Source organism: Salmo salar, chromosome 13 (assembly GCF_965601325.2).
Source record: "Salmo salar chromosome 13, fSalSal1, whole genome shotgun sequence".
Classification (NCBI taxonomy): Eukaryota; Metazoa; Chordata; class Actinopteri; order Salmoniformes; family Salmonidae; genus Salmo; species Salmo salar.
Genome location: NC_138303.1, coordinates 38,012,194 through 38,028,196, shown reverse-complemented (window position 1 = coordinate 38,028,196; position 16,003 = coordinate 38,012,194). Strand labels below are relative to the sequence as shown.

General features: G+C 45.9%; 1 protein-coding gene across 1 annotated transcript; it reads left to right on the top strand.

The window, feature by feature from the left end:
* The first annotated feature begins 66 nt into the window (after positions 1-66).
* Positions 67-14,877, top strand: LOC106567221 (uncharacterized). The gene is made up of 7 exons (XM_014136251.3): positions 67-366; positions 10,098-10,326; positions 10,414-10,471; positions 10,596-10,674; positions 10,835-11,394; positions 12,379-12,516; positions 12,762-14,877. Exons 2-7 carry the CDS (start codon positions 10,193-10,195, stop codon positions 13,317-13,319), a joined length of 1,527 nt encoding a protein of 508 aa, XP_013991726.3. The 5' UTR covers positions 67-366; positions 10,098-10,192; the 3' UTR covers positions 13,320-14,877.
* Positions 14,878-16,003: the final 1,126 nt, after the last annotated feature.

Here is a 16,003-nt window from a genome sequence, read left to right as displayed (position 1 = left end):
GATGACGCTAGAAGCAAATCACAAATTAATAATTGGGGTTCTCCAGTTCCCCCTGTCACATGGCTCTAACACGGAGCTGAGGAATAGTGTAGAGATGGAAGGTGCTTGAGAAACTGTGGAGGAACATCTGAGGGTTCGATACAACAGAGGAAAATAGTTAATCTGTCTGCTGCTTTTCGCGGAGGTGTCCAAAAATGCCGTATGCAATGCTGCATTAGGGTCATGTTTTCTCACACAAGAGGCTCCAGTTGTCGCTGTAATTGATTATGCTAGCGGGGAGTGGATGGTCTGAGTGGACGCAGAAATTGAAGGAACAGACCAAAGTGGACGCTGCGCGCCGTCGCGCCTCCGGAATCTCTGAGCTGAGTGAGTATGAGATCAGCTCCTGGCGCAATGCTCTGCCTAGAGCATGTGGGGTTTTCATATACCCCCATAATTGTATTATAGATTTTCTGCTGACATAAATTTGATTAGCTTATTAATATTTTTCAATTTGATAATTGATTGGTAACCTAAATGCATTTCTCCTCGCGATATTTTTCCTTTGTGTTCACAGGCTCCGTTACCTTTATTTCCAATGGGTCATGCATTTAATAGAGCAGACACGTGTGCAACAGCCACAATGTCACTTCATTGCCTGGCTTTTGTGATTAGACGTCTGATTAACCGATTCGTCAGAGAACCTTAATGGAATTGCATGCGGGCATTATGGAAACGTTATGTATAGGCTAGACTACGTTTAGATCGCATGCTTAGTATTCGAGAGGCTTCTTTGAATAATAAAGATAATTCATATTAGACCTATTTGTGTTTGATAAGAGATCACCAAGCTTGGTCAGTGAATGAGAACACGCACACATGACAATCACTACATCGATTCTCATGTGTGCGTGTGTCTCTGAACCTTTTTGGTGATTCTCTCAAATGCCTTGGCACTGCCAAATTCACCTCGCGTGTTCACACCCAGTCTTCTCTGTCATGGCTAGAGTCATGTTGTGCCAGCCATGCCTGCTCCGTGTTTGGTCTTTAACCTGTTGTCTCCGGAATCACTGCAGTTTGAGCTGTCGGGATTCTCGATGAGATGTTAAAACCCATTCAACCTATGAGAGAGTCGCGGTGTGCAGCGCAGGCAAGGGCGCAAATCATTAGGCTCGCATAGCAGGCTACTCTACTGATGCGTAATGAAGAGGTTGAATAGGAAACATTGTGTGTAGCCTATTTGTGGAGAAGACGAAATACATTTGAGTTTGCTACAGGATAAATGTATCAAAGGAGAAGGTTGTTTGGGATTTGCTTTTGTCAGCAGCAAAGGGTGCAGACAAATTAATCTCAGTTGGAGCTCAGAGCCAGGGAGAGAAGAAGCACAGGGCCAGTGTATGAACCAGCTCCCTGTAGTAGCCTAAGCCTTTATAGATCTATTTAGCATTCAGTGCACACTTAAATGCATGGATGAATACATGCAACTGAGAATCCTCTCACAGACAATATTCTCCCTCACTCAAGGCTAAAATGGTTAATGTTATTGCAAGCAAGCATCTGACCTCATTCACATCATCATCATGTCTCTTTTACCCTCTTTCTCCCCCTCTCTCTCTCTCTCTCTCCCTCTCTCTCCCTTTCTCTCCCTCTCCCTCTCTCTCTCTTTCTCCCTCTCTCTCTCTCTCTCTCCCTTTCTCTCCCTTTCTCTCCCTCTCTGTCTCTCTCTCTCTCTCTCGCACACACACGCACGCACTTGCGCGCGCAAACACACACACACAGATTGAATTGTGGCTCAATGTGCTCATGGTGTCTGTCTGTGTGTGTGTGTCTGTATGTGTGTGGCTGGAATGACTCACAGATAAAAGGTGGGGCTGCTCTCCACATCATCTCCCAATTGATTGATCAGGACTTAAGTGCTATGCTTGCTGTGGCCAGGGTGAGTTCAGGACATAGAGAGAATAGAGACAATGTATCTGTGTGTGTGTGTGTGTGTGTGTGTGTGTGTGTGTGTGTGTGTGTGTGTGTGTGTGTGTGTGTGTGTGTGTGTGTGTGTGTGTGTGTGTGTGTGTGTGTGTGTGTGTGTGTGTGTGTGTGTCAGGGTTGTGCTCAATTCAGAATGTGGAATTGACTCCCAATCAACTCATGAGTTGAAATTCAAATTGAATTGGCCACACCCCACAGGATGTAGAATTTGAATTTCAGCTTGAGTGACATGATGTAGAATTCAATTCAGTGCAATTCAAAGAAATTCCACTCAGCCATAGAACATGAGAGTTCCATTGAATCTGACAGGTCACATTTCCAGATACCAAAGAATATATAACTGTTCTCTAGAAACAATGTTCGTATACTCTTTTATATAAAGCGCTTACAATAGCCAATTATATTTCCAACAACCATTTCATTTATTTGGCTTCTTTTTGAAGTCCTCAGGGTCAACTTGAGGGTTTAACTAATGCTTTCTGTGAAATGTAGTATTTATTTCTGCCATATTGAACAAAATTTAAAGGCCCACACCAGTAGAAATCTACTTTTTCGAAATGAGAAACCAAGGCCAAATATTACCCATGATGTTGCACAATGATTTAAGTCAATAAGTCATCGTTTTAGTCAAAGTATGATATATTTTGGCTTGAATTGACAAATCCGAACTGCCCACTTCGTTCAAATCCATGTGAATGCGTTGTCTTTTCCCAAGCCATACAAATGATTTTTAGCCTACGTTTCGTTTCAGTGCTGTTTTTTTTTAAATGTTACCACCCACCAGCATGGCGTTGTTTATTAATTACAAACAGCTGCAAAGTTTTTCCTCTTCGTGACTGAGATGAGTCAAACAGCCCTATGTCCACTTGGCCACCTGAGCCATGGAGCAAATTAAAATAAGGGGCACAAACGTATGTTTTTGCACCTCCACTTTTTAGTTGTTGTTTTTTTACCAGAAAATGATCATATCCATTGGATAATTTGTACATTTTCACTTATTTTTGAGTTAGTCTGTATTTTTTATTTATTTTTTATATATGACCATTTTATAAATGGTCAAATATATAATTGCGTGATATGATAGCATTTTGAAAACCCGCTCCCACGGTCGCCCCCAAGATGAATGGTTTTGACCACTAAAGTTTTGCATAACTACAAGTCAAAGATAGGCCAGTGGTTTCCATCTGTGGCAAAGTTTACCCTAAATTAGTGCTTATGACAAATCCAGGGCTAGAAGCCATAGTCAGCTGGCAAATCTTTTGAATGCGGTGTAGTTAAAAAAAAAAAACAGCAACAACAGATAACATTAGCTAGCTAGATAAAGTTAGCATGCTAGCTAGCTACACTGACGGCTGACAGTGCCCTCGTTTTTGATCAACATGTGGAAATTCCGTTTACCTCCCCCGGAACGCTTTAATGGGGAGCCCAGCACCTGTCGGGCGTTTCTAGCTCAGTGTGCCCTCATTTTCGAGCTTCAGCTCTCCTCCTTCCCCTCAGATCACTCCAAAATAGCCTACCTCATCACGCTGCTGTCCGGTAGGGCTCTCACCTGGGCTACCGCCGTATGGGAACAACAGCCAGCCATGTGTGTGAGTCTGGAGGGGTTCGTGGGAGAGGTGAGGAAGGTTTTTGATGCCCAGAGAGAAACTGCCCGGAAGCTAATCCAGCTCCGGCAGGACGCCCACAGTGTGGTCGACTATGCGGTGGATTTCCGCAAGCTTGCAGCTCGGGAGTTACCCACAGATCTTGAGTCCCTCATCGCTTTGACCATCCACATCGATGGGCGATTACGGGAATGACGGATGGAGAGGAAATTCAATTTCGCTCACACGTCCAGGAATTCCAACTCGCCTCCAAGTCATCCCGGAAGTCCCCGACGGTCCCGTTGCCGAGAGCACCCGAGGTTTCCTCCCTCAAGAGTTGCCGAAGATGGCTGAGGCACTGTTTCCCGAGCCTATGCAACTAGGTAGAGCTGAGCTGTTACCAGTGGAACGGCAATACAGGATCAACACAAAGAGCTGTCTGTATTGTCGGACTTTTGGTCATTTTGTGTCCTCTTGTCCATTAAAAGACCAGGCTCACCGGTAGCAGCGAGTACTCTGGTGGACCATATGGAGAACTTTTCTGCTTCCCTTACTCGCACCCCTTTTCATGCCATTCTGCTGTGGGGAAACCAGTCCAAATCTCTCCGTGTCCTCATTGACTCTGGGGCCGATGAGAGCTTTTTGGAAGCCACACTGGCTTCCGAGCTGAACATCCCCACTCAGCCCCTCTCCATTCCCATGGATGGAAGAGTGCTAGACGGCACTCTATAGGTCGGGTCACCCATAACACCACTGCTCATCAAGTCTCCCCAGATTGCCGTGGTTTTGGGATTCTTCTGGCTCCAGCGACACAATCCCCTCATCAACTGGTCTACGGGTGCTATCATGGGCTGGAGTCCGTTCTGCCACGCCCATTGTCTGAAGTTGGCGCAACCTAGCCCGGGACGTCTTCCTGGGGGCTCAGAAGCTGCTCCAGACCTCTCCACCATTCCCGCGGAGTACCAGGACCTCCGGGAGGTATTCAGCAAGTCCCGGGCTACTTCCCTTCCGCCGCACCATCCCTATGACTGCGGGATTGACCTTCTCCCTAGCACCAGCCGCCCGGGGAAATCTGTACTCTCTGTCGGGACCAGAGACCAAGGCTATGGAGACCTACATTGGGGACTCCCTAGCTGCAAGATTTTCCGTCCCTCTTCCTCTCCCACTGGCACAGGGTTCTTCTTCGTGGAGAAAAAGGACAAGACCTTGTGCCCGTGCATTGACTACCGGGGACTCAATGCCATTACTGTGAAGAACCGTTATCCGCTACCACTTATTTCCTCTGCCTTCGAGCCACTCCAGGGGGCCACTGTTTTCTCCAAGCTGGATCTACGAAATGCCTACCACCTGGTGTGGATACGAGAGGGGGATGAGTGGAAGACCGCCTTCAACATGGCCAGCGGCCACTACGAATATCTGGTCATGCCCTTTGGCCACACCAACGCCCCTGCTGTGTTCCAGGCTCTGGTGAATGATGTTCTCCGTGACATGTTGAACCGGTTCGTCTTCGTCTACATTGATGACATCCTCGTCTTCTCCCGCTCCCCCCAAGAACACGTGTTCCACATCAGACAGGTTCTCCAGCACCTTCTGGAGAACCAGCTGTTTGTTAAGGCGGAAAGTGCAAGTTCTATCGCTCCCCCATTCCCTTTCTGGGCTACATCATCTCTGCTCCCAGGAAGGTGTAAGCTGGGGTGGATTGGCCCAGCCTACATCCAGGGTGCAGCTGCAATGCTTCCTGAGGTTTGCCAATTTTTACACCGCTTTATCCGGGGTTACAGCACCCTGGCCTCCCCCTGTCTGCACTCACCTCTACCAAGGTTCCGTTCACGTGGTCCTCTGTCGCTGACTGGGCGTCCTGGGACCTCAAACACCGCTTCACCACTGTTCCTATCTTGGTTCATCCTGACCCTTCCCGTCAGTTCGTAGTGAAGGCCGATGCTTCGGATGTCAGAGTGGGGGCTGTCCTGTCCCAACGTTCTGCCCTGGACCTTAAGCTGCATCCCTGTGCCTTCTTCTCCCACCGCCTCAACGCCACGTAGAGGAACTATGATGTGGGGAATTGGGAGCTTCTTGCTGTGAAAATGGCGTTGGAGGAATGGAGGCATTGGCTAGAAAGGGCGGAACATCCGTTCATTGTGTGGACCGACCACAAAAACATGGAGTATCTCCACACCGCCAAGCGCCTCACCTCCAGGTAGGCGAGATGGGCCCTGCTGTTTACCTGGTTCAACTTTTCCCTCTCCTACCGGCCGGGGTCCAAGAACGTCAAGCCGAATGCCATGTCTCGCCACTATAACTCCACAGTTACCACCCCGGAGCCCGAGACCATCCTTCCCACCTCGTGCCTGGCGACGGCACTCAGCTAGGGTGTAGGGAAACAGGTGGGGGGGGGCTCAGATAACCGGATGTTTGTGCCTGACGCAGTCCGATCCACGGTCCTGGAGTGGGCGCATTCCTCCAGGCTTGCCTACCACCCGGGCTCCCGTCGGACAACGCTTTTGGTGGCTTACTATGGTTCCGGATGTTGCCTTGTTTGTCGCCGCCTGCACAGTCTGTGCACAGAACAAGACTCCTCGGCAAGCTCTGGCTGGTCTGCTTCAACCACTGCCTGTCCCTCACCGTCCCTGGTCCCATATATCCCTGGATTTCGTCATGGGTCTCCCCCCGTCTGAGGGCAACACTGCCATCCTGGCTGTGGTCGACCGGTTTTCCAATGCCGCCCACTTCATTCCTCTCCCCAAACTACCCTCGGCCAAGGAGACGGCCCACCTTATAGTGCTGCACGTCTTCCAGATCCACGGATTCCCAGGGGACATGGTCTCCGACCGGGGTGCTCAGTTCTCGTGCAGGTTCTGGAAGGCGTTCTGTACGCTCATTGAGTTGTCAGCCAGCCTTTACCCTTTTTTACGATTTCCAACCCAGTACCCTTTCCAGACTATACAAATGAAATACACATGCAGATCCCTTCTCCACAAAACAGATGTGCATGCAGATACAGGCTTAAAGACATAATGTAGGCATAAAGAGGTGCATCAACATGCTCTAAAACTTGTATCTATGGCCTCTCAAGGACCCACACCACATGTCCTGTTCTTAGCTCCCTTATACCCTGACATGACCAGCCTCCTGTCACCCCAGTAACACACAGACAGGTAGGGCAACACAAGGGTTAGAAGAAGAATGAACATTTACAGTTTGAGGTTTAAGCGCATAGTAGAGTGCCATAGGATGAGGGGGTTTTCTCTGTGGCTGGGGAGAGGGGCTTTGTTTAGCAGAGGAGCCTCTGGTGGAGTGCCATTTGACTGCTTTGCTCTGCTCGGAGCGCAACATCCAATTGGTTGGCTTAGAGAAAGCTGCTCCAGGGCCAGAGATTACACTGCAGTGCTGAGGCGTCACTCTGACTATGAGCCAAGGGGTAAGGCAGGGGATAGAGAGAGAGAGAGAGTAGAGTAGAATATGTTGGGGGGAGGAGGAGGAGGAGGAGCTGGACCGACAGAGACAACATGGCAGCAGCTCTGGGAACCTGGCTCTGGAAATGTGACAGTCTCCTCTCATCATCAGCTTTTCAGCTTCCTCAAACACCTGTCACGGAACTCCCACGCACACACTGATGTGCCTGCCTCTCTCTTCCTTCCTCACCCTCCTTTCAGCCTTACTCTGCTCCACTTCCTCTTGCCTTACCCTTGCTCAAAACATCTGTGTTCTGTTCTCAAGGTGATTTAGATACACTGTCAGATTTATGAATGAATAGAATATGTCTTTCTGGATCCATTTGGGTATTTCTGAATATTCAGGATATTCTTGTGAGCGTGTTACAAAATATATATTCTGGGTCAACTCTGGGGAGGGAGTTGGAAAGCAGTTAAAGACATTAGAATTTTTAAAATTATGTAAAGTTAAAGGTTTGTTCACCTCTCCTGTTTATACTTCCCCTGTATTTAACACTTTTATGACATGCTTTACACACAGTATACAATATATAGGTATGTCGGTTAAGTTGTAAGGTAATACAGAGGTGTTATTAAGCATGTTTCCTGCCTCAATGTATTGTACAGTCATTGCCAAAAGATCTGTACAGGTATGTAGTGGTTGGCTCTCTACTGTAGCGAAATGTAATTTATTAATCAATTGTATTCATATTTATCAAGCAGGGACTAATTTGCGAGCCAAGAAAGAGCACAGTTTGTGTTTGTGCCCTGTTGAGAGCACTCTGCATCATACTTACGAGAACAGCTGAAGGCCGTTTGGATGAAACCATATTTTTTGGAAGAATCAGAACTTTCTCTCCCATATAATTTACAATGTAAACATGTGCCCTACTAGCACTGTACAGACCACCACCACAACCCACTGCAATGGTAAGGCTAAGGCTAATTTATCTGAGCTGCTTCAGCCATTTTGGATCACCACACTAGTATGCTAATGAGCTACAATACTAACCATGTAAGTGCATACCAAATTGGCACATTGGTCCCATAGCCACTGAATTGATCTGACCATAGACACTCTTTTGGCTAAAACCAAAAAATAATGTGTGTGCATTCCACCAATTATTTACTCCCAATCCCAAGGAGGACATAAGATAAATGCTTTAAAGATATCAACACTTGGCAGAAACATGCATATCTGTTGGTGTTGAAATTCCCTGTGTGGAATTTCCATATGTTGCAAATCAGTGCTACATTATTCACAACCTCATCTATTTCTATAGAATGGATGATGCAGGCACAAAGGCTCACAGCCCAAAACTCCCCCACCTGCCCAGAACCCCCTAAACACACCCCAACCCATTTTTGCTATACCGGAACAGGATTCAGTGCAGAGCTCTCTGTTTCAGTGTGTAGGAGCCAATTTACTATTATGTCTAACTGAAGAAATGGTTGAGCGATAGGGATGTCAGACAGTCATGGGAGATAAGGGTTTGTTTTTGTGTGCGAGAGATAAAAATATAGGAGGAACCTAATAGGAGTTAATTGAAGAGGGGAAAAGCACCTGTGAAACTGGACATAACATCACAGTACCTCCTAATTATCTAGCAGCTGGTCTGAACTAGTGTTTGGGAGGAGGTGGGGGTAGTAGCGCAGAAAACAATGTTCTACTGTTAACAAGGACATAAAGAACACATTATACTGTACCTCAGCATGCTGTGTGACCTGAGGATTTAAATGTCAAATGTTTTTCATGCCAGGTTATGGCACTCCATAGTTAGCATAAATATATTGAGAAGCACAGATGTCCAACCATAGTCACATGCAGAGACAAAGTTAAGCTATATAACTCTTTCCTTCTGTACTAATTGAGACCATCCCGACTCAACTTCAACTGTTAGTCAACAAGAGGCTATGATAAACTCTGGAGAAGTCATAAAGTTGAAGGTATAGAGACTTTAGACTATAGATCAGAGTGAAGTGAGTCATATGAATCGTAATGTATAAAGAGTGTTACAGTATATTCACCAATGAATATATCTGTGAGAAGACATTTGGGAACCTGTTTCAAAATAGGCTAGCACCTTGGGGGTTGCTGGTTCAAAATACTTGCTGGGGAATATGTTTTCTGCTGTAATCATGTAGTTCAATAAGTATGTGACTGGTTAGTCAGCCAGGACAGTTATATCAGAAACATATTTGCTGTCGCTTGGAGATTTGGAGGGCATCATGAAATAATCCCGATAAGGACTTTTCCTCTTTGTTTCAATCAAACCGTCCACCTTAAACTTCTCTTTCACTGAGAAAGGAAAAAGCTTGGAGGACAATATAATCAAAGAAAATATGGTTTCCTCTGTTCTCTGTCTTCTCTTTGGTTTTGGAATAAGATAATGATGTGTGCCTCTCTCTGTTCCTGTGTCTGTGTTACAGTATTTTTAGCTTCCATGTGACTCATTGACCCTGTTCATATTTACACTGTTGTGCAGGATTGATTCAAACATGGGGCAAATCATGATAGTTACAGGGGTGAATTACATTACACTTAAACAAACACATATATCAGCATATCTTCAACTGGTTTCTCTCAGGGATTATTGGTACAGTGTATGTGTGTGTAGAGGAAAGGTCCTGGTGAGGGTGGTCCCTGAAGACTAAAGATTAAGTGTAGTTTCAAAGATAAAGTCCAGCACACATATGAATCTGGATATTAATTCCACTGATGTTGATTGTAGTACTATGGGCTCTTTGGACACAACAGGTTAGGTACCTGACGTTTGTGGATATGTCAGAAATTCCCCAAATCCTTAACGAGCCAAGGAAGATAAAGATGCCACAGGGTAAATGACAGTCAGTGGAAAGGAAAAGAGGACAAAGAAAAGGAGGTCAGAAATGCTGTGGTTGATCTCTTGGTTATTCCTATGTCTTTCTTTTGTTGGTCGTTGGAGCAATGGAACAAATGGAGCAATTCAAGCAACTGTTTTTCATGATATGTTCTCCTTTTATTTGAATTGTATGTTTGCCCAAGTTCCCCATTCCCCGTACAATTCCGTGGGCTTAAATAAGAGCAGCTGATCTGTATGACAAACACACAGTTCTTTCCTCTCCTTCTCCATCTCTGCAGATCCCAGGGAGGTCGTGGTGCCTACGTGTGCGGTGTGCATGTGTGTGGTGAGTGTGTGTGTGTGGTTGTGAGAGAGCGAGCGCCAGCGCTCCCACATGGCCTCCATGCAGGACGGGCTGAACTTCACGTCTCCTTCCTACGGCAAAGTCCTGCTGCTGGGTGCTATCGCTGCTGCCTCAGCCTTCGTCGTCACCATCCTCATCGTGGTGCTCTGTGTGGGCTGCCAGAGGTGAGACGAGTTAATGACTATGACCATGTGCACGCGCACACAGCTATTTGCGTCTTTATAGTACATGAAATGTTGTGTTTATTACAGGAAGGGAAAGACACATAATGTCTCCAGTGAAGGTGGGAAACACAGGCTAATGGACATGGTGAGCAGAGAATCCCTCATATTACCACATTTACCTCAGCTGTGAGCATCATTTTAGGTAAAGCATGGATACATTATGCATTCAAGCGATTGAGAAAAACTATAATTTGTTTGTGTGTTTTCAGAGTATACTCAAGCAGTCAAGGCTGCGTTCCATCAGCAAGTCGGACGGTGAGATGAACAAGCTAAACTGCAATGGCAAGAGTGAGTAGAACTCTTAGGTATAAGACTATCACAAATGTTGAGCTCCATTTCGAGAAATCTTCACTACATAACAAACAATGATATTTACACCTTTTACAAAGCCTTCTTTTATTTAGGTGTGATAGAATGCTAACCTTTCTGGTTTCCATGTGTCCTGCAGAGTCATCCAAAAAGAACCGTCCGGCCAGCATGGATCTCCTGCTGCTGCCCAGCCGCCGGTCCAACTCTGACCTGCGCTCCGGGGGACGGACGCTACCCCAGGTACCCTCTGGTACGGGAGAGGAGCACACCTACTCTGAGGTAGGTCAACGCTCCTCCCCAAAGCGTGGCCCTGATAACAACCTCTACGCCATAGTGGGCCGGGCTGGAGAGACAGACACCCCAGCCCCTCCGGCCGTCCCAGCCAACACCCCTGCCCCCCCTGACCCAGACGGGGATGGGTTGAATGAACCGCTCCCCGAGCCAGATCCCATCCTCCAGGCTATGGCTCCTCCACACCCCCCGGAGACTACTTCAGAGTACGCCTGCGTCCGGAAGCTCCTGAAGGTGGACAAGGCTGTCCCCCAAAAGAGAGATAGTGGGACGGATATGGGGGAGGCACCGGTGCCGCCTCCTCGCCACGCCCCACCTTCACATCCTGCCCCGCTTCCGCCACACCCTCACAGCGTGAAGATGCCCCGGAAAAACGCGGAGGCCTTCAACCTGCCCACCTTCCCCAAGGTTGGTAGAGAAAAGGCTGATAATACAGAATTATACAGATACAGATTTCTGTTCGTTAGGGAAGTCTGAAAGTCAGACCTTGACGAAGGCCATGTGTGCAGAAATGGTGATTCATTTCACTGCATTTTCCTGCCTGTTTATACATGTCTCTTTATGTACTTGCAGTTCACTACATGTATTACTCACAGACTGTGTGTGTGTATGTTTGTGTGTTTTGTATAAGATTACGTTTTGTACTTAGCATTCTTCACAGCGCTGCTCTCTCGGGCTCAATGCCATATAGATGACGCAATGCATTGAAACACAGATCATTATCCCTGCAGAAAGACAATGGTGCTGCTTGACTGTTCTGTCATTCAAACAGCAAGCTGCACCTTTCAGTTAAAATCCACAAGATGTGGTACTTTAAGTCAAGACTCTAATCCTAGTTTTAATATACATAATGTATTCTTGATTTGGTTAGTATCCCCTGTGCTCCAGTAATGTAGAGTTGTACAGCTTGCATGAATCAACTGTAATGGTCTAGAATCTAGATGCTTCCTACATTTATGCCTGCAAGGCTGTTTGAGGTGTTATGAATGAGCATGCATCTTCTTTAGGATCTGTCATGGATGCTGGGTCCCTAGGCAGCCCCTAGAGAGCATTGAATCTTAGTCAGTTTCTTCTGATGCCTCTGCAGCTCAAGTAATTCTGTTGAGAGCTAAACATTTCACTGTAATGTTTAGAGTGCAAATGTAATGCATTTATATGTATGTTTGCACACATTTTCTCTCTCATGCCCCATTTTAAGGAATGACTTGTATGGTCCTTAGCAGAGGAGAGTAAAGGCATTTTAAACAATAAGCCTGTAACTGAACTTTTCATTACACTCTCCCAAGTATTATACGAAAGCACTATGTTTTGTTTGTTTTATTGCTGTGTTTCATCTCAATCATATGTGATGTGTTGACAACCCATTCTTCCCGTTCTCTGATTGGCTGGCAGGAGGCAGTGTTCATGGGTAATGGAGAGCAGTACATATGGAAGCCTCCAGAGGATGATGACATCATCATGCTCCAAAACAAACCCTTAGGCCCTCTGAGTCCTCACAGTGGGGAGAACATACAGCCATCTACTGCTATGGTGAGTATCAGTGGAGGTTGGTGGGTGGAAAGTATAGGAGGACGGGTTCATTGTAATGGCTGGAATGGAATTAATGGAACAGAGTCAAACGTGGGTTCCATTCCAGCCATTACAATGAGCCCATTGTCCTATAGCTTCTCCCAACAGCCTCCTCTGGTGAGTATGTATGTCATTACAAAGTTTTGTTCATTGTGTTTATCAGACTGATTAGCACTGAGGGTTGTCCAATGCTGTGTGGTTTCCAGGCTGCAGAGATGTACTCCAAACCAGTCAAGAAGAAGAGAACTGTTCCTGGGTCTCCCCCAGCAAACATTGGCTTCCGTACCTTGGGGCGCGGTGACCGGGACCGGGACCGAGACGGAGGGTTCAGTGTGGTGGTCAAGCCCCAGAACTGGGCCCCGCAGGAAGGGAAGCCTGTCGGAGGAGCCTCTGCAACTCTGGAGGACCACTGTTACGAGTCCATCGGGACGGGGGAGGAATGCAACCCTGCCTATGAGCCTATGGAAGGTGGTGGTGGTTGGAAGCGAGTTGGAGGAACCGAACGGCCTCCCAACACCTGCGCCACCCTCAGGCCCAGGAGGAAGAAGTCCCAGCAGCCCTTGCAGCAGCAGCAGCCTCCCCCGCCACCACCCACACAGCAGACCCCCAAGTTACAGCACCTTCCAGCCAAAGCCCTGCTGCTGCCCGGGGAGAACCTGTACGAGAGTATAGGGGACATGAAGCAGGGCGGAACTGCCACTTCCAGCACCACCACCATCTTCACCTTCAACGACGGCATGGAGATGTATGTCACTGGGCTCTAAGGCTGCTCCCTCTGTGACCTGTGACCTCTCACCTCCTTCCTAGCATTTAAAAAGAAGATCACGGTCGAGGAGAGCTGGTTGAGCCCCTCTCATGCTCACTCACATGTTTACATTACAGTCATAACTTCCTGCCTTTCAGAGCCTAGGGCAACAGTGTTGGTCAGTGGTTAACGACCTGGGCTGAAGAGAAAGCCCTTGGCTGGGTCAAACCCCTACCTTGAATCCAAAGGTAGTGATGAGAAATGAGCACAAAACTATTACAGAAAAACCTGTAGGATGGCAGCACTATTTGAACAATGTGCAGAGCACAATTAGAGGGAACATTTGGAAAATTCGTCCCAATTTTTGCAGGTCTAACCATTGAAATATAATTCATTTCTATGGTTAAAACAGTGTTATTGTACTGGCAATCCTGGAGCCCTAGTTTAGGAACGAGCACAACTTTCAGTTTACTCCCTATGTAGCACTTAGTCTGTGTACGGCAGACCTTTCCCCCAAGTTGGTCGAGGTGTGATTCAGGAAGGAATTAAAAGTATTAAAAGTAAAGAAATTAAATATTAATCAAAAGACTTGAAAGCTCAGGGACCAAGAGTCAAATTATGAGAGAATAATTAACTAAATTGCACACATTGTTGTTTTCTTCCCCCCCCAAAGACAAATAATTTTGACCATATTCTCAGATGATAGCAGATATTTTTCCCTTTTCATTTGTTACATATCACGTCACATGACAACTGTCTCCAATGCCATCTGTAAATGAAGTGTTTTATTTTGTCGATCTTTTTCTTGCACTTTGCCTGCTTAATGTTGCATGCTAAAAAAAACTCAAATCAAGCACTGTCATGTGGTACCTAAGAACGGTTTCTTTTTTGATAATGTTGTTGATTGTTTAGTTATTATGTTGCCTTGTTTCTCTTAGAGAGCAAAATGTCATTCTGATTCAGGATAGCTTTGGTCACTGGGAATCTCTGGTAATTGTTACTGTCAAGTTGGTCACTGCCTTCGTCTTCACCACAGAGAGGATAGGATACTACTATCTGAACTACAGGGGCCATATCTAGTCAAGGGGGCATGCTGGTGGAGTCTACACAAATTGAATAGCTCCGTCCTCACTCTCAAAACTGTGGATCAGCCAAGATACTGCTTCTGCCTCACAATCCTGATCACTGATGATGGTGATTTCACCATCCTCAACTCTGAACGCATGGTGGAACTGACATCCACCAACAAACCATCAACAAACCTCTATAGCTGTGTCTCATCACGCCACTGGTGAACATTCTGATCTCCTCTCGATCCCCAGTGACATCTTAAATATACAGAAAAAAGACAACGGTGCAATAAATGCCAACGATCCAACACAGATATTGGGAAAGGAGCGTATAAAAAGTAGAACCCAAAACGTCAGCTCAACCTGGATACTAAAGAAGAAAACTTCATTTGACCAAATATACCAGCACACAATGTGGTTATTATTATTATGTATGTTGACGCAATGTGCGCGTGTGTATGTTACGAAAAGAGAAATAATAATAAATATATAATTGGTGTCAAGAAATCTATCTTTTACTATTTATGTTTGGTTGTGTTTTTGGAATGACTTCTCTGGTGGCAAATTTGCAAAGAATTTACAATGTGAATTTTGATGTGCTTTTGTTACATTTTTCCAAGCCACTTAAGCTGTGATGTGTTCATTGAAAAGCCCAGCTAAGTTTTATGTGGCAGCTGATGTTGTGTGTTTGCTAATCAGACTACGGGGTCTTGTACTCGAAGCTTGTAATTAAGTGCTAAAAATGAAAAAAGATTGTAATGTTTTATATCAAGATTAATATTCATGAAAATGTCGGTCAAGTTTATACTTTTGTAATAAAGTGGCACTTTGAAAAATGGGTTTTCTCTAAGCTTCACTTTAAAAAAAATCTAAACATTTACCTCATATGCCATTTATTAGATAGGATTACCTTTACCAGAAGGTAAAAATTATTTGTCCAACCATGCCAGCTAACTTCACTAAAACACAGCACAGTCGAAAGCAGTCTTTCCATTTGACCCTTTTCCATATGCACTGTTCATGATCTGATAAGCTATTATTATTATTATCATCATTATGTCTTTTATAACATCATGATCTAAGGAATTAACATGGTCCAGACATACCCATACAGTTGTGAATAGGGCACGACAGCACCTCTTCCCCCTTAGGAGGCTGAAAAGATGGCATGAGCCCTCAGATCCTCAAAAAGTTCTACAGCTGCACAATTGAGAGCATTTTGACGGGCTGCATCACCGCTTGGTACGGCAACTGCAAAGCACATGACCGGAAGGCACAAAAAAATGTAAAAGACTCCAGCCACCCAAGCCATAGACTGTTCTCTTGGCTACCTCATGGCAAGCGGTACCAGTGCACCAAGTCTGGATCCAACAGGACCATGAAAAGATTCTACCACCAAACCATAAGACTGCTAAACAAGTCTGCTTAATAGCTAATCAAATGGCCACCCGGACTTCCTGCATTGACCCTTTGTTGCACCAACTCTCTTGCACTGACTCTATGCACACACACTGGACTCTACCCACACACTCATACATACTTACACTGACACCCCAACACACACCCACACACATAACATGCGCACACGTGCATACTGACGCCACACACTCACACACCCACACTTTCACACTCA